This window comes from Glycine soja, chromosome 16 (assembly GCF_004193775.1).
Source record: "Glycine soja cultivar W05 chromosome 16, ASM419377v2, whole genome shotgun sequence".
NCBI classification, from domain to species: Eukaryota; Viridiplantae; Streptophyta; class Magnoliopsida; order Fabales; family Fabaceae; genus Glycine; species Glycine soja.
The window spans coordinates 31,452,850-31,472,155 of NC_041017.1; the positions used below are offsets into that span (position 1 = coordinate 31,452,850).

The 19,306-nt window shown below is 29.5% G+C and overlaps 2 protein-coding genes across 2 annotated transcripts; both read left to right on the plus strand.

The window, feature by feature from the left end:
- Positions 1 to 1,609: 1,609 nt before the first annotated feature.
- Positions 1,610 to 6,652, plus strand: LOC114388992 (exosome complex component RRP42-like). Its single transcript, XM_028349550.1, has 8 exons — positions 1,610 to 1,791; positions 3,993 to 4,120; positions 4,253 to 4,309; positions 4,454 to 4,546; positions 4,860 to 4,938; positions 5,041 to 5,165; positions 5,592 to 5,735; positions 6,090 to 6,652. The coding sequence occupies exons 2-8, from the start codon at positions 3,995 to 3,997 to the stop codon at positions 6,324 to 6,326; spliced, it is 861 nt and encodes a 286-aa protein (XP_028205351.1). The 5' UTR covers positions 1,610 to 1,791; positions 3,993 to 3,994; the 3' UTR covers positions 6,327 to 6,652.
- Positions 6,653 to 12,967: 6,315 nt separating this feature from the next.
- Positions 12,968 to 17,789, plus strand: LOC114389572 (dynein light chain LC6, flagellar outer arm-like). The gene is made up of 2 exons (XM_028350270.1): positions 12,968 to 13,484; positions 17,403 to 17,789. Exons 1-2 carry the CDS (start codon positions 13,248 to 13,250, stop codon positions 17,556 to 17,558), a joined length of 393 nt encoding a protein of 130 aa, XP_028206071.1. The 5' UTR covers positions 12,968 to 13,247; the 3' UTR covers positions 17,559 to 17,789.
- Positions 17,790 to 19,306: the final 1,517 nt, after the last annotated feature.

Sequence of the window (19,306 nt, forward strand, 5' to 3'; positions counted from 1 at the left end):
TGTGATGCACTAGTGTGATTTTGATGTTTGATGTTATCCTATTCTTTGGATTCATTTTGAGTATGACTGATCCTTTGGTGTTTTAGTTTCTATGGATGTGAGTTGATATAATTAACTGATGTATGCGTTTGTGGTGCACTAATGTGGTATCATAGACTTGATTCGTAGTTGAACTTAGCCTTGGTGCATACTTGTGAGTATCTTGTGCCTTGATTGATAAATTCTTTGTGAGTGACACCATTAGGATTTGTGCACTTGGTTTTGCTTAATTTTTTGGAATATATGATTGACATACATATATAAAAATCATCAAGACAATTTTTTGTCCTTTTTACTTAGCCAATAAGACTGTGAAGTGAACCCTTAAAGCTTTTCTTTGTGATGCCCTTTGAGCATGAAAATAAATTGTTCATAATCTTATGAGCCTAAAATGAAAAACCATGTTCTACCCGCATCTTAGGGATAGGAAAACATTCTTTATCTAAAAAAGGGATATGAGAACATTAGTTTAAGTTAAATTTTGAAATATGTTTGGGGGAATTATTTTCGAGGATTGAAAGGGATAGAACCCTTGGAAAAAAAAGTGGTTAATGTTTAGCATAGTGGCAGATACAAACATAGGAACGAAGAAATTATTTATAATATTTTTCATAGAATAAAAATATTACATTGATTTTACAAAATGTTATAAAAAGAAAAGGAAAAAATTGTGTATTTGTAGTTTTCGTATCTTGCAACGTACGGGAATGTATGAAATTATCATTGCCGGAAGTGGATCGGATTTAATCCGTGAACTCTTCAATCTAACTCAATTTACAAAAAAAAAAAAATTGGGTTGGATTGAGTAATTGGATTTGATTGGTTTTGGTTTAATGATACATATTAAAATTGATGAGTTTAGAGTTTTGGATTCAATAAAAATTTAATCTAATTCAATCTAATTCGTATGTAATTAAATTATTAATATATAAACACTAAATTAAACACATCTCATTTAAGATAATATATTATTTTAAAGTTTATTTTTAAGGTAATACTTTATTTTATAAATGATAATGTGAGTATATATAGATATAAGATTAGTTTAAGGATGAAAAGAGAAGATGTTGAAGTTTAACTTCTACTGTTGATGAAAAATAATAATACTAACAATTAATATTTGTCAAATAAAAAATTTAAGTATATATTTATAAGTTTCTCTCATCATATTAATTATTTATAAATACCGATTCTTAAAAATATCGTTACTATTCTATCAAGAAAATCTCTTTATTATTTTTTAGTTTGAGAATTTCTTAGTTCTTTTCCAAGATTTAAAAGGTGATAGTCTTTTATGGTCATATTCAATAATTAAGTTAATCTAATTAAAGTTAGATTGAATTGGATTGATAAAATAAAAAAATCAAATCCAAGATTTCCTTATACCCTTAAAATTTACTGATACTATTTTAGTATTATATTTATATGAGTTATTATAAATTTTTAGTTTTTTAGGAATAAAAAAAATAGTTTTTCCATTAATGTGGTGATCCAACTTAGATAATGGTTATATACTGACAGAAAAAATATATAATATATTTGATAGTATAAAGTATTTTCTATTATGTGAACATAGCTGTTCGTGTATACTCAATAGGGTAGGAGGCCGCACATCACTGCCGCGCCACTCGTCGTGGTGTCCTTGCCGCACATCACTTCGTTGTGTCATCTTCTTTCAACAATCAATCACCGCTTCCTCTCTCACTTTCCCTAACTTCGAAGTCACCAACTTCTTATATTTCAAGACAAAAGGTATGAGCTTTGCTTCTTCACGTTGTTAGTTGTTACAACTGCTATGTTCACATATTTAACTGCTTTCTTAAGCAAGTTGCGTTTTTTTCGGTTTTAAACTAACTGGGTTTTCTTAATTTTGATACCCTTTTGCTTGAACGTTGTTAGTTACACTTGCTTCTCAATGAAAATTTCATGGTGTGGTGGTTCTAATGTTTGATCTACGGACTAGGCTCCTAGCTTTAGATTTTATTTTATTTTATTTTATTATTATTTTAGAAATTACATTATAGAGCGATTATTGTGAATGATGGAATATAACTCAAAGCATGGAATAATAAGAAAAGGGATCCTAATAATTGAATTTGAAGTTGTAAAAGTATAATTGATTTAGTTTTGTACTTTGTGCCCACACTTGAAAGAAGGCAAGAAAAGGAAAATACAATACTCAATGTCAAGTTTTGTACTTTGTTTGCCTTCTCTTGCATTCTTTTGTGCTAAGTGATTATCACTGGCATTATTGTTACAACTTGTGGGTGAAATGTGTGGCTACTGTTGGTTTGTTTCAACTATCACTTGATCTCTATTGTTATTATACTATACTTTAACATTTCTGAAAGTTGAAATGGGTGTACTTTTTGTTTCCAACTTTGCATACATGGTTTAATTTAATTAGAATTGCGGGGTAATAAAACATCAAAATGTTTAAGTGATAAAGCATGATAAAAGTTCATTATAAGATCTAAATGTTTAAGTTCTTGACTAAAGTTGATATGGAAGCCTGCAATTTTTTTTTATAAAAAAATCATAACAAAACGATGCAAACGGCCTTGATTAGGCAAACGCAAACCTAAGTCCCTAAGTTCATTAAAACAGTAGATATCAGACAATGAGTGCAATCACAGAATCATCGTCAGATTCAGTTGTATAGCTGTTTTGAAGCCCACCAACTAATTATTTTTTTGAAGTGTTCTGGCTATTTTAGCTAGTTAGATGGGCACCTAAGGCATATGTTTCACCGCAGGGGCAGTGCTTTCAATAACCAGAGGTGTAAAACCCTATTGTCAAGCCTTTGATTACATTGGTAAATTTGATTTTAAGAGTAAAGATGTAAAACCAGCATGTGTTTCATTCTTTTGATTATTATAGTCTTTCAAAGATTGCATTGTACTTAATGATTCTTCTTTGTGTTGCCTTTTTGGTCCATTATTTTTGGATTCTTAGTGTGCTGGATTTATTATCTTATCTCGTAAGAAACTCATTTCATTTTATGATGCTTTTCTGCTCTAGCATTACATGCTTATAAGACATTAAGACTGTTTAGTTGGTGTGAAATATGTTATATTCATTAACATAGCAGCTATTGCACATATAGTATTTGGTGTCGGGGAATGCAAGCTAAATAGTTCTATATTGTTCTTTAATTTTGATGCTTGTGTTTATAACCTTGTGAATTCTTATATTTGCTAGTATTTCTTGTGATTCTTTTCAAGGTGGTTTCTCTTGTTCCTTTTTTATCTGATGTAGTTTGGCTAACACCTCATTGTGGTCCTGCGGTTAGACTTGGGAATTCCATTTTGGTCTTCAAAGTTCAAATGCTTTGTAAATATTATGATGATTGGTTTCAAGTATTCTAATTTAAATTAAAGTTTAGAAGAAAAATCAGGTCCTGTAAATACTTTGTTCTCTATTATGAGTGCTTGTATTGTGGCATACTAGCAATTGATTTTTTATTTTTATGAGTACTTTGTCCTCAAAACTCAGGTCCCTTGCTATTGAATCTGTTTGGCAATTTAAGATTTGGGGCCTATTTGGTTGGTTATGTTTTCTTAATTAAGGCCTGAGACCAATTATTTATGTTTTGCGTAGTAATCCTAATTCTTTGGTAACTCAAAGGCAGGTTGGGAAAATCACTCTAAATGATATTTAGAGTATATGGTTGCAAATGGAGGGAAGCATGCTACTAAGATGAACATAGTACTAAGAATGCCAATAGAGAATGGATTTAACGTTATTAATAAGACCATTTTCCTCTCCTACAGCAATAATCTGGATAATCGGATAGTCCATAATACTTACTACTTTAGAATGTAACAGGGTAGAGCACTACTATCCTGGTCTTACAACTATGCTTGATACAGAAATAGTTTAACAACACTGTACTCAACCGTTTCCACTTTGTACTTATAGTTATGAGATTTCTCAAAACTCTTGCTTTGCAGGAATGGTGGGTTTATCTCTTGGAGAAACACATTTCATCCAAGGTGGCATTGCTCAAGATCTTCGTTGTGATGGTAGAAAGAGATTGACATATCGACCAATCTCTGTTGAAACTGGAGTGATTCCCCAGGTAATGCTTTAATCAGTTGACATTTGGCAGGGTATTCTGATGATTTGACCCTAGTTGAGCATTGATTTTTTATTTTTATTTTTTGCTTTAAATAGTTTTAATTTATGTATTTGATAAATAACTTCATGGCAGACCAATGGTTCAGCAAGAGTCAGAATGGGTGCCACAGATGTCATTGCCAGCGTTAAGGTGGGTAAAAATTAAAATGTTTGGATTGATTTCTTATTTCTTGACTTGTAATATATTTTTGTTAAATACTATAATAAACAATTCTTTTAAATATATTGAGTTGTTTTACTAACCATGATATGTTTGTTGGCTACACAAGTGCAGGCTGAACTTGGAAAGCCAAGCTTGTTGCAACCTGACAAAGGAAAAGTCTCTATATATGTTGATTGCAGTTCAACAGCAGAGCCAGCTTTTGAGGTTGCATATTCTATTGTTTTTCTTCATTCTATTTGTTTAATGAAGTCATCCATGTATTTTGGTTTTCTTCATGTTTTAACTTCAACTCTTTTAAGTACCATGAACATTGATAGCAAAACAAACAAGTAAATCTTTAAAAGCTTTAAATGAGAGTTAAATGGTGGGTGCATTGGATTAATAAGCTTTGGATTTTCATCAATGATAGTGTTTTCTATTATTATTGTGTTATTTATCATTTTTGTTCCGTAAATATCTTTTAATGCTTCAAAATTAATATTTTATTTGGTGCTCTAAATCTCTGGCTTTTATATAGGGTAGAGGGGGTGATGAGTTGGCAGCAGAACTGTCAAATGCTCTTCAACGCTGTCTCTTGGGTGGTAAAAGTGGAGCAGGTCTATTTTCCCCCTATAGTGAAGACTATGCTTTCCCTTCCATGTTGTTGCGTCTTTTTAATATAGCTGTTGAACTCTTAGCTCTTTTATATTCCCCTTCAGGTGCTGGAATTGATCTCTCATCGCTTATTGTTGTCGAAGGAAAAATTTGTTGGGATCTTTACATAGATGGGCTTGTTGTTAGTTCAGATGGAAATTTGTTGGATGCTCTAGGCGCTGCCATTAAGGTACAACTCAAAAAGAGAACAATTACTAGGAATGCTAGAAACAACGATAATGATGGATTCCTGACTAAAATAATTACCATTTCAGAGATCATCCTTTTATGATGATTTCAATTTTCAATAATTTTGACTTTCTAAGTTTTCTTGTTCATTTACTATAGTTTAGCTATTAATGTTACAAACATAATAGCAGTTCTTTGAAATGACTAGAAGTTACCTGAAATTATTTGTTTTCATTAAGGTACAACTGAAGATATCTTCTTACTATCTGTTTTCTTAAATCTTTTGTAATATCTCAAACAAATTTGGAATCTGTTTCATGGAGGTTTTCCACATCGATTTCCTTTTCTACTATGATGTTGAATGCAAACCCATTTTCAGAATTAACTGGAAATGCCCCAATGCAGCTAATAACTATTATTCTTTTAGGCTGCTTTGAGCAATACAGGTATTCCAAGAGTCCAAGTTGCTGCTGGAACATCAAATGATGAGCATCCAGAAGTTGACGTAAGCGATGAGGAGTTTCTGCAGTTTGACACATCAAGAGTCCCTGTCATAGTTACACTGACTAAGGTAACATACATGTGCTATCCTATCTTCATAGAGTAGAAGTGCCAAAACGGGCCACCCTTCCTTATGTGGGCTGGGCAAGAAGAAAACCCGATTCAATTCAAGTCTCTAAGACGAAGCTCAAGCATATTGTTAAAGCCCCATTTTTTAAAGCTTTTGGTGGGTTAAGCCTTATCCGGGCCATAATCAAATCAGGCTAAAAAGACTTGCGATTAATTAGTGGTGCTCAAAATTTAAAGCTCAAGTCTTATATAATTATATTTCATCAAGCTGGGACAGCTAGCAGAACACATTTTGCCACCTCTTATCTCAGATTGACCATATATGTCATAATTTCTTACCATCTCTGCTTTTTAGGTTGGGAGGCACTATATTGTAGATGCAACATCAGAAGAGGAATCACAAATGAGCTCTGCTGTTTCTATTTCTGTTAATAGGCAAGGGCACATCTGCGGCATAACCAAACGTGGAGGTGTAGGGCTGGATCCAAGCATCATTCTTGATATGATATCTGTGGCTAAGCATGTAAGCGAGCAATTAATAAACAAATTGGATTCAGAAATAGCTTCTGCTGAAGCTGAAGAGGAGTCATGACAGAGAAGCACTTAGTGATAACTAGGGTGTACCGAATACTTCAATTATTTTGGACAAAATTTTGTAACTGAATAGAGGGATTAAAGATATTAAGTGTATGTTCGAAATTGTTATAACTTCTGAGCTATGTGGTCCTGACTTTAGCTTTGAGATGGTTGTTTAATGCCATGCAAAACTGACATTGCATTGTGACATTAAAGACTGACATGGCTCACAATGTTTGGATCAGGTTTGTAATAGCAAGATGCTGCCTTTGCAAATTGCAATAGTCAGGTGATATGGACCATGTGATTTAAATTGTCACTTTTTTTGTTTTCCATACTTTAGCTTACGTGTAATTTTAGTCTCTCTAGGTCTAACTGCTTGAACTTAGTCAATAGTCATTGTAGTTTTTTAATTGTTAGATTTGAGTTTCTCTCTTTACATTTCGTCTAAAAGTTAATGGTAAATGGAAGTGTAATGTAATATTGATTTGTATCATGTATGGATAGTAAAAAGTGTATAAAATATTTAACATAAAATGAAACAATGACTGCCGACATTAATGCACTTTTATGTAAATGTTTAAATGAAAATAAAGAAAAATGGCTCAAAGGGTCAACCCACCTCTATAATGCACCTTTTTCACTAAATGTACCATGTGATCTCGTTATACTTGCGTGTAGACTAAACTTGCTATTGCATGAAACACCTAACTACAAGGTTGACTCTCTATAAGAGGGGCATTCCCTTGTAATCAAATATAACAAACATGCATTTTTTCGCCGACTTAAATATTATAATGTATTTGTACGTATTTACACCCCATTCTAGAGGAGCATTGCTTTGCAACAGAGAGATGATTCGATCACAGAGAACAGGCGTTGTTTTTGCTTTATTGGGTATTCTATGGTTGAATGGTTAAAGTCATTTTCCATATTTGTTAGACTAGACTATGCTTGGATTAGTGATAGAGAATAAAACGGAACAAATACAACTATAATAGAATAAGATAAATTGAAATGGGATGGAGTAAAAATGCCATTGTTTGGATATTTTATAACAGTATGGAATAAAGATTTCATTTTGTTGATTGAAAAAATGATAGAACAGAACGACTTATAACTTTTCAATTCCCACAGTATTCTTTTTTTAAATATGTTATCCTTAAGAAGGTGATAAGTTTAAACTTTGCAAAGATCAAATAGTCATTTTATAATCTAAATGATTTGTTCTATCAAATTTGGGGAGAAAAATAGAGGTTAAGTAACGGAATGGAATGGATCATGATCTTACTTTTTTCGTTATGTTTTATTTCTTTGGCTAAAATACACTTTTAGTTATTTATGTTTTTTATTATAATTATTTTGGTGCTTTATTATTTAAAAAGTTGGGTTTAATCGTTTATATTTTTAAAGTGAATTAAAATGGTCTTTTTAAAATAATGATGGTTTAAATTTTAGGACATAATTTTAAATTTCTTTATTGATTTGAGATGTGAAACTTGTTTCATTAAATTCATATACATAAAAGTAAAAACTATAGAATCAAAATATTGTTTGAATAAAAAAGTGTCATAACACACTATAAAAGTCACATGAAAAACGAATCTAAAGAACAATTGAAAAATTAAAAAATTTAATATCAAATTGTTTTTCAATTACTCATGAGACTCATTTTACATGCGAATGTTTAACTTTTTTTTTATTCGAATATTAATTAAATTTCATAATTTTCACCTAAGTAAATCTTGTTAAATAAGTTTCACATCTCATATTCATAAAAAAATATTCAAAATTGTATCCCAAAGGCAAAAAAAAAAAAAAAAAACCATACACTTTGTTGTATGATTCATTATACAAAGTATCATTTCTCACGTTTAAATGGATTTCTAATAGTAGATAATACAACTTAAATATAAAAGACACCAAAATCAAATCAATTTTATTTCACGATTTTTCAAACGAATAATTTCACTTATAAGAGTTAGCTCTACTGGTAAAAGAGAACAACATGATTAAAATGTCACCAGTTCAACTAATTTTTAAATATTCCTATAAGGTCTCTGCAAAAATCCAATTCTAATTAAGGTTTGCTATCTTAAATCTCTAGGAATTCAATATTTAGAAGGGTGAAGTCATATCTCTAGGAATCCAATTTTTTTTTATATATATATTTTAAATATAATATATTTATTTTTACTACTGATTTGTTGAATTAATTATTGGGCCAGAACTTTCTGTTTTCTCTCCGCGATTGGCGTTTGTATGTCTCAATTAATTTGAAGGTCCATCGTCCACCTTGATAAGCGGCGGCTATCACAGACAACCATCCACGATTACTTGTTTACATTCATTCAAACTAACAACAGACACTTTTAGGCTATGCTAATGAAACACACATGCAAATTGCAACGTTGAGAAACTTTATTTTTCTTAAAAATAAATATTAATCGATGTTGTCACTGGCTAAGGAATTAAAGTATAAAACTTTTAGCATGTTTGAAGTCCTTAATGATTGATTTTTATTTTAGATTTCTAATAAAAAATTTATGTTATATTATATCTATGATATATCAAAACTTTTTGTTTGAAATATTTTTTATGTAATCTCATTTCAACAACTTTTTTATATATAAATTTATTAGAAAGATTTGTTGGCAAGATGTTACCTCATTTAAAAGTTTTAATGTATCATAAATCCAATATAACCAAAAAATTATTGAGGACCAAAAAGAAATAATTTATTTATTAGAAATCTTTAAGATATTTAAGCCAAAATTTTATGAAAAAATTTACTCCCTCAGTTCCTCTATATTTATCATGCTGTTTTATATAGACTAAAAATATTATTAAATAGATAAAAGAAAACAATTTTTTTACAAATTTAAGTTTATCATTATTAATTTATTTTTAATTTTCGTTTTCCATATTAATATTATAAAATATATAAATAAAAAATTAATATTACATTGAAAAATAAAATAATAATTATTTTGGATTTTTTTTTATTCTTATATGATAATTATTAGGTGACACATAGAGCACTAAAAACTTGTAAATAAAGAATATAATTTTTTTTTTACAAAATTAATGTTTTCATAATTAATTCATTTATAGTTTCTACTGTTCATCATTAATAATGTTAAAAGGTAAAAATAGAAAAATAATAATAATTAATATTACATTAAAAAGGGTTAAAATAACACTTTTTTAGAATTGATTTTTTAGGTTATGTTTTAATGTTTTAGTGTCTTGATTATTTATATTTTTAAATATTTCCTTTTGGTTCATTTAACTTGAATGTTAAATATGATAATAGAAAAGTGTGATGTGTCCATTAATCATTGATTGTGTAAGTGATGTGGCACACAAATTACAATAAAATTATTTTAAATGATATCATTTTAATTATATATATTTTTTCAAATGATTCCATTTTAGTAATTGAAATTTTTTAAATAATTTCATTTTGGTGCATCAATGTGAAATTATGCATTTTAGTCACGATTACATATTATGTTTAGGGCCCGATGAATATAATTAAATACATTCTATCAAAACTATAGTTATGTAAACATTTTTTTTATCCTATTCCCAATATGGCATTTTTTTTATTTCTCATTTCAAATTCTAATGAAAAACATTTTATTCAGGAACGGAGCTACATTGTTCCACGATGGCACCATGCCACCCTCCCCAAATTTGTTCAATTCTCTCAATTTATATATATATATATATATATATATATATATATATATATATATATATATATATAAGAAAAAATTATAGGAATTTATGAAAGATGATAAAAGAGTTTCATTAAAGTTTACTTAATTTTACAATTTACTTTAACAAATCTCAGACAACATATAGGTTACGTCCTTTTTACGAAAAAAATTACAATATAATATAAAGAAATTTATATTAAGAAGAAAATTCAACCAATATTAATTATTACAATACATAACTTCTGAGTTTAAATAGAGATTTTATTATTCAAATATTGGTTTATAAAGTGGTAATTTTCTTACATGTATATGTATTATAATGCGTCTTGTAAATATTTTCTAATTATTTTGATATCTGTCCAGTCAGAATTATTATTCCAAATTTAGTAAACTTGTTTCAAAACATGATATGTAGCTAGGCATCTGCAAAATTCTAAAATTGATTTACTTATTCCTATTTATATTTATAAATCTATAATGTTCCCTGTTTCAATTTTTTGGCACAAAAATATCCCCAATTAAATAAGATAAAGGCTATATTAACAAATGTTTAAAAGAGAGAAGAGCATTAATGATAATGGTATTGATATTTTTTTGAAAAAAAACATACATATAAGAGATTTATTAATTAAATTAATTATTTTTTAATTATGATAATTATATAATTGTATTTTATATGTAATTTTTTAATGTATTTTGTCACGCCTAGTAAAACATCCTACCTCCACCCCTAATTTTATTTAATTTTAAATGTGATTAGTAGATTTTAATGATATTAACTCATTTTTTTTATTTAACATGATAGTTAATTTTATTTATATTTGAGTCGGAGTAAATATATGTTAAGAGTATATTAACAAAATTTTAAGGGAAAAAAATAAAACAAATACTAACAAGTAATCTTAGAAAGTTATCAAATATTTTTAAAAAACTATTTAAATTTTTTTTAAAGTTTTATGTTAAAAGGATTTGATTCTTTTAAAGTGAGTGTAACAATTTGTTTAAATTTATTTGTTGAAAAAATTATTTATTTTAATAAAATAATGAATTTTTTTATTTATTTAAACTGTTTTTACTAAAATAAAAAATCTCAATGTTTCATGAAGAATTAACGGTTGATATTTCAACATATTAATTATTTATTGCGTAAGATATTGATAATTGAATTTTATATCAATATTATTTTTTTGGCTAAAAGTACGTACCTCCGTAACCAAAAGTTATATGAGACTAATATCTAAATGTGGAAAGATCATTAAAGTATATTTTGTTTCTTCCAACAAGTTTTTTTTATATGAAATATTAGGAATTAAATCTTTATTAAGATAATTAAAAAATTCAACTACCTACAAAAATTTATTATTTGAGTTGTAATCAAATCACATGTATATATATCGGAGATATTAAATTACACCAATATAACTTTGATAATTATTATATCATTCTTATAATTTGATATAAGATATGATTTTTATATCAAATTTGAATTTGTTAAAATTAAATAATAAAAATTAATCAAATTATTTATATTTCAAAATATTTATATTGTATTAATTTTAATTTATATGAATTAGATAATAAATGATTTTGGATTAATATAAAATTTTATATATATCATTTATGTGAAATGAATTTTTAATCCAACTATAATATAATAATTATCAAGATTATTTTATATAATTTTAATATATATATTATTCCGTCGTCAGGAAAAAACGACTCTAGAGCAGACTATTAATTAATGTTTCCTATACATCAATTTCATCATAAAGTGAACTTACACAAATACAGATAGTTGCAAGAAAGAAGTTTCATAGTGCCTTTTTTGGACCAATTATAAGTGCGATAGACATGCTTTCAACTGCATTTTATCAATATTGTTGATGGAAAATGATAAGTGGAATCACTCTTGCAAACCAGAAAAGAAAAATTGAAATCGATTGATTTTGTAATGCTTTACAAATTTGTGTCATTGAGTACGGAGTGGCCTTTACTTTAAAATTTGCGGTGCTGACCACTATGCATACCAAGTGCGGTATTTATTTTTATTTAGATCATAAAAAATAAAAAAAATAAATAATTTGTTTGAGTATAGTATGATCACAATATAACAAAGATAATGTCTTTCAAAAAGGAAAAATTCAATAAAAAACCAAAAATAAACAAGAGGCCCTTTAGATTTTAAATAATTGTTTTGATTGTTTTTTCAAACCACAAGTATTCTCAATAAAAAATAATAGTGTGATAGAATCGTTATGAACAACAAATCTAAACTACAAGACTACTAATTAAACTTAAATAATCTTATGCCTGCAAACTGATTTATACCTTCAATGATTTAATTATTTTGATTTTTGCTTTTCGTTATATTGTCTGTTCTTCTTTGACAACATACCAGATTTTATGAGTATGATATGATATTTAATTTTCCTTTGCTATGATAAGGATACAATTAAAGAAAGTTCAATCAAAATTTTAATAGCGCAAAAACAGAACGTTAATTAAAGTGAACCCTTCTGAGAAAGATGGCTAGCCAACTTTTCTTCTTTCATGTTATCTGTTAACAGTTGAAAGTTGAAACCACTTTCGTTTAAGCCACGTGATTTCTTAAATTATTCAAATGGTTGTAATTTGTAAATTACTTATTTTAAAAATAAATAAAATAAATTTGAAAAAAAGAAATATTTTATTAAATATTATTAAAGTACACGTCTGAATTAATTTTAATAACAATTTTAATATTAAAACATATGTTATGATAAAAAAACAATTAATAGTGTAAAATGTCTTTATACTAATAATGCATTTTAATTAAATTATTAACATATTCCATCATAACTTCTATTTTCTAGTGTCGTACCCTGAAAAGATTTGATTCCTTTAAATTAATTCATCTATTCATTACAAAAAAATGTTCATCTAACTCACTCTGGTTAGTGACATTAACGAAGAAATATTAAATTCTATTGATGCTCACAGTCACAGTCACAGTCTATATTCTATATAGTGCAGAGTAAAACAAACAACAACCCTTTTGTACTTTCTTTTTCTACTCTTGCTTCCTTCTAATACTCATTCCATTACACTGTGCATTCCCTTCTTCTTCTCTCTCTCTGAGTGATTGGTGGTGGCCATAGTGTGAAGCCAAAGTGCAAGAAAATAAAAGGGTTGATGTTTTTTTGTTTGTTTTGTGAGTGATGAGAGTGTAAGACATGGAAGAAGCAGAGAAAGAGTTAGAGAGAAGGAGCAAGTTTCTGAACAGTTTGATACAGAAGAAGAAGAAAGGCATAGAGCAGCATGAACATGAGAGTTTCAAGGTTCATGTCAGAGCTTGTGACATGCCCCTCCCTTTGCAGAACCGCGCCTTACAATGCGCACGTCTTCACTTGGAATCTATGCCACCTGGCAACAAGCTTGACAACAAACGCCTTGCACTGGCCCTTAAGAAGGTTACATTAATTTACTTTCTCTCTCTTCTTTTTTTTTTGTCTTTTGAGCCAATTTTCTTTTTCCAAAATCTGTTTTGGGGTCTGATCTTTGGCACATATAATAGAAAGTCTCAATAATGTTCATGTTCTGATTTCGAAGTTTGGTGTTATGTGGGAAAATGGTTACTTTTTGGAAACGGTTGTTGTTAGTTCTCAATGTCTTGGCTGGATTAAAATTAGTGTCTTTGTGAGTCTGTTACTGAATATTTAATAGGACAAAACATAGGTGTCTTTCCTTTTTTGTGCTTTTTGTACTGTTCTCGAATCAGAATTGGAGTTTCACCCTGCTAACTTATATTGAACTTTAATGCAAACCTTTATTATAGAAATTACCAAGGTAAAATTTCACTTCTGATTAAAGAACAACACCAAAAGCATTATTTTTGGTTTAGACCATATGTATCTTCCATTGGAGTCAATCCTGTTTAAAATGGGTAGGACCACTATGGGTGGCAAAGCTCAAGTTTAATATTGACTCGCTGATTTTCCTAGCTGAAGTTTCCTTATTATTTTTTTAATCAGTGGATTAAGTGTATACAAGCAAATTTGTATGAAGGTTTTTATTTTGGGTGTTGTTATTAAGTCAATCGGGTTAACATCAATGGAATGTGCCTAATTGCTTTCTGCTTCAGTCAGCCAGTTGGAACTAACTTGTTTCTGTTTCTTTGTCCTTCTTGATGGTGACTTTTGTTCACATGACATATCTGTGTTTTTCTCATCCATGGCAATGGTATCTTGCAAGTGCACATGGTCTAATAACTGTTTGTTTGTGTTTTGTTGAGCATGCAGAAAGATTGGTTTTTGAATAATTGTGGAGTTGATAGAAAGATTTTTTTTTTCCAATTGCTTACCGATTCTTGAACTCATTATTTGGATCCTATATTACTTCAAAAGTTTTATGCTTCAAAAGTTTTATGGTGGTGGTTCCATGAAGTTTTCTGTTGCTTCTATCTCACCTTCCTTCCACATTTCCCAGCTTGACAAAGTCCTTATTTTGATGTAGCAGTTTCTGGTACATATAGTTCACCAATACCAGAAATTTGAGTCCTGTTTGCCATCTGAATCTTACTATATTAATATATTTTGAAATCTTGTAATGGGGGTGTATTGATAAATAATGTAGCAGGAATCCAGATCTGATCCAAAGTCCTTAGAAGCCGTTCTTTTTCCCTCTTCTATCAGTCTTTTTGGTCTCCTTTCTGGGGTTTCTCTTCATGGATTTCTGTATAGACAACTGATCCTGAGTTATAAAGAATGTGCAAATGCTAAGAAAAGAATACTACTCAAAGCAATAAGGTCTTAAATTGTTTGCAGTATCGGTCTTCCTCTTATCAGAATTTTCTCATTCCTTCTTTCCCATAATATTTTTTCTCTTATAAAAGTTGCATGGATGGTTAACCCTGTATATGTTTCAAGAATGAGTTGAATGTCCTCACTAAGCCACAATTCAGAAACCACTCTCCTCACTAAGCCGCTGCCCACTAGACATGTGTAAAGGGTGAGCCAATGCATAAGGCTCCCCCCACTCTCTCAAGAAGCAAGAAATTACTTCTGTGTCATTTGGGCTTGTTGACACTGTACCAAACACGTTATAAAATCATTAAGCAGTTTCCTATCATTAATTTAAAGGAACAACATCAAGAGTATGCTTGCACTTGAAATGGTTTTGTTCTAGCTCAGAGTTTTTAAATTATAATGTTATTTTGACAAGAAATAATTGCTTGCATATATGGAATTATTGTCTATCTGTAAAGAAATAGAAAGTGGTAAGCAACAGAGGTTAATTTAATCACAAAACAGATCTAGCACTATGTGCCGTAGCCTCTTGGATATCATCTAGAATTATTTAAATTTAAAGGTTTAGGATTAGGATGACCTGGTGAAGATACTGTTACTATTTGTTATCTTTGGGAAATACATGCATATATGGAATTTTATCATTGAACGGATTCAAAAACAGACCATGCTTGTACTTTTTGGATAGTAATTTGAAAGGAACGGAAGATTTGGGAAAATAGATTTATGGTTACAATGAAGTGTTGGAAGTGGTCTTTGCATTTGATTTGGTATAGAATGCGTTGATTTTACATGCTATGTAAGCTCTATACCTATTTCTATACCATCCATATCAACGTGGAAACAGAATTAAGATCAGAAGTGATACATTGCAAATTGCTTGTTCTGTTCACAGCTGATCATAGAAAATGGAAGGGCATGATGAGATACAGCAAACCTACTTGTTGTTGTCATGCATAAGGATTTGTGTAATAGTTGATGTTGAGCATAGGCTTAGTAATTTTCAATAAAAGGATGGAGGTGGGAAATTATCCTTATGAGTTTGGTATCTTTATGATCCACTAAAGGTTGCATTACTTTTCTTTTGTGTCTCTCCATGTATTCAAGTATGGAGAAAATCTGGAAAGCATGTTTATTAGGTATGTTGGTTGTAAAAATTAATAAATAGGTTGCTTATTATTGGTTGTCTTTTTTTGTTGAAAATGTTACTTTGTCCCTCATTTCGTTGATAGGGCTTCATGGTTGGCAGATGCTATTAAAAGTTATAATTTTAGGATTCCTATTACACACCAACAGCATGCTGCATCCATATCTAGTATATCTTTTATTAAATGCATGTCAGAGACGTTTTAATGAATGATGGTATCTATGGGACAAATTTGATTCTTGCAATGCTTGCTCCATCTATTACACTCACACCAAGCATACCTTGATCATTTTAGAGTTTCATCTAGCTCAAAGATTACGTGGATTAGTGGCAGCCAAAAGTTTTATTTATATATTTGTTGGCTGAAATAGATTCTTGGTCCCTTATCTACATTTTAGGTTTCAGTTTGGTCTCTTGTGTTATATCACTCATCTCAATCTTTCATAGATAAATGTAACTAACATATCTCCTTCAGAAAGTATTTCCCCATAATGGCCATAAACCGTTGCTCCAAGAATCGCCAAATAAGGGTTAGCCGATCTTATTCCTACATAATCCATTTGAACCGTTAGAATTTGACCCGATTTTAGGTGTGGTGCATTTTTCATTTGAACTATACCTACATTTTCGTAAATAAATTGACCAAGACTAATTATTGTAAATGATTTTTCACAATAATTATGGTGGAGAAAATGTCAATTTAAAATGATGTTACTATACAAATCAGGTTTATAAATTCTCTCGTTTTCGTCCAAGAAATAATATTTGAATACTTGAAAAGTTTCTTTTAATTTGTTAAGTTGCCACTTTTTAATTATCAAGATCTGATTATGAGTTATTAAACAGTAAAAATAAAAATTGACAACTTGAGAGGTTATTCCTAAAGGACCTAACGAATTTTTAATTGAAATCATAGCATCTCTTTGAATTTGATTAATTTCCTAATTAAAATTTTTCCATTTGGTCCTTATAATGTTTGTTATTTTAAAATGGTCTTTCTATTAGGTTTTTACACTAACGGTATCAATTTTGGATGACATGGCATTTCTTACAACACAATTTGCCACGTGTTAAATAGTTGACCATATTAGTGTGAATGTGTGATAAACTAATAGAAGAACCAATTCAATGTAATGGAAAAACTTTTAGAAACCAAAGTAAAATTTTTAAACATAACGAACTAAATTAAAACCTAAAATATAGATAAGGGACCAAAATTCTATTTTAGCCTTGTTTATTTATTTATTTGGTTCCTCACTGATTTGTAATATTTGAACTGGATGAATCATTGCTAGATTTCAAATTGACATTACTTGAAAACCTGTTGTTAGCCATTGTCCTTTTACCCCCTTTTGAACAATGGCTTATTACTGTAGTGCTTCTTGTTACCTAGTATGAACTACTTGGATGGCTAATGATACAAAGTACTCTTACAGGAATTTGATTCTTCGTATGGTCCAGCTTGGCACTGCATTGTGGGTACTAGCTTTGGTTCTTATGTTACACATTCTGTTGGTGGCTTTTTGTACTTTTCCATTGATAAGGTTTATATCCTTCTCTTCAAGACAGCTGTTGAACCATTGGACCATTGATAACTTCCACAACTGTGAGTCATGCCTCCTTGGGAGAATATATTTTAAAATTTTATAGCAGCTGATATGTAAAATTACAAAGTGGAACATTTAAATACCTGTATTCTGTGATATATGTGATGCACTTCTATTTGGATTTGTAGACTGTGAGAGAGTATTTCGAATGCAGAATTTGTTCTGGCATGTCACAAGATTTTCATATTGTTCAACTCAAAATAACATTTCATAGAATTATCCATCTGATGAAAAAAAATCATGGTTGATACTTTCTAACATTAGTTTGTATTCAATGAAACATGCACTTAGGAAAATGCACTTTTGATACAAAGAATAGAGATTTAACAAACATAAAGAAAGAAGAACATGGATTTAACATATGGAAAACCTTTGACTAGAAACAAAAGTCACATGCGTTTTTTTTTTTTTTTTTTACATGAAAGCACTTGTATCTTGCAAAACAAGTTAGTATTTCATAAATTTTAAATACATTTGTAGGGTTTAGACATTTCATAGTTGGTTCCAACAAAAATAACAAGCATATATATCTTGGTACCCTCGTAATAGCTGTTTCTTGATGATCATTCTGTATTATCTCAGCCAAGTCTTTTCCCATTTGCATTGCCATCACTCCCTCTTGTTCTTAAGATGTCAGAGTCGGCGCGGGGCACTTTTGATCATCTTGCTGCAACAATTTGAGAGAGAGATTGAATAAAAACGTTCTTGTTATATTATATAACTATACAAAAGAATCTCAAACTTAAAAAACAGTTACCATTTTTGAGGCTTTTGGCCATCCGAAGAGAATTTTAAACATGTCTAGAAAGAGAAAGAGTGAGTGAGAGTTGATGGAAGATATAGAATGATAGAGTTGGGTTCGTGGAGGTTAAGGAGAGTGAGTTGAAAGTTGAAAGAAGCAACCTAAGACAAGAGGGAGCACATGCAACAAAGAGACTAGTAGTGTTGTTCTTCAAATACTGCTCCACTCCACTCAATTTCAAGCGTTTTTATAGGACACACGTCATGTTTACAAGTAAATTGCAATAGATTCAAATTCACCAATATGCCAAAAAAAGATAAGAAATCTAATATACAGATATAATGGTGCTTAAGATAGATTTATTTTATCACCCTAGATTTTCTAAGGAGACTTGTCAGTTTATTAATTGAATAGATTCTTAATTGATTGTCCAAATTCTGTGATTGAGCAATATTCTCTAACAAACTAATTTAAGCAATCAATTTAAATCTATCATGATAGAATTTCTAGAATAGTTAACCGTTTTTTTCTTACATGATAGAATATTTAACTGTTAAAAGATTTTTTATTTTTAGGAAATCGTTAAAAGATTTTTGTTTTTTTGAAGGAAAACCGTTGAAAGATTTATTTCATGTTGGAATTATCCTATCATATCTTATCTTTACTGTTAAACAGTCCCCAAGGCTTAAAATCAACCCTAAAAATTGATGTTAACAATTTCCTAAATGTTATCCATGCATCCTATACAATTTTATCGCAGCGTACAATAATCTTGCTCCACATTATAGTTCCCGCAACTCATAATTGATGGTAATACACTTATACTTATATTCATGAAAGTTCTTATTTAAGTGCTAAAATCAAGGCTTTCTGATTAAAACGTCAAGGCATCACGATCAAAATTACAGATTTAATAAACTTTTTTTTTGTTACACAGATTTAATGACATGCCAAGCACATCAATGGATTTTCTGATTAAATTGTTATAAGA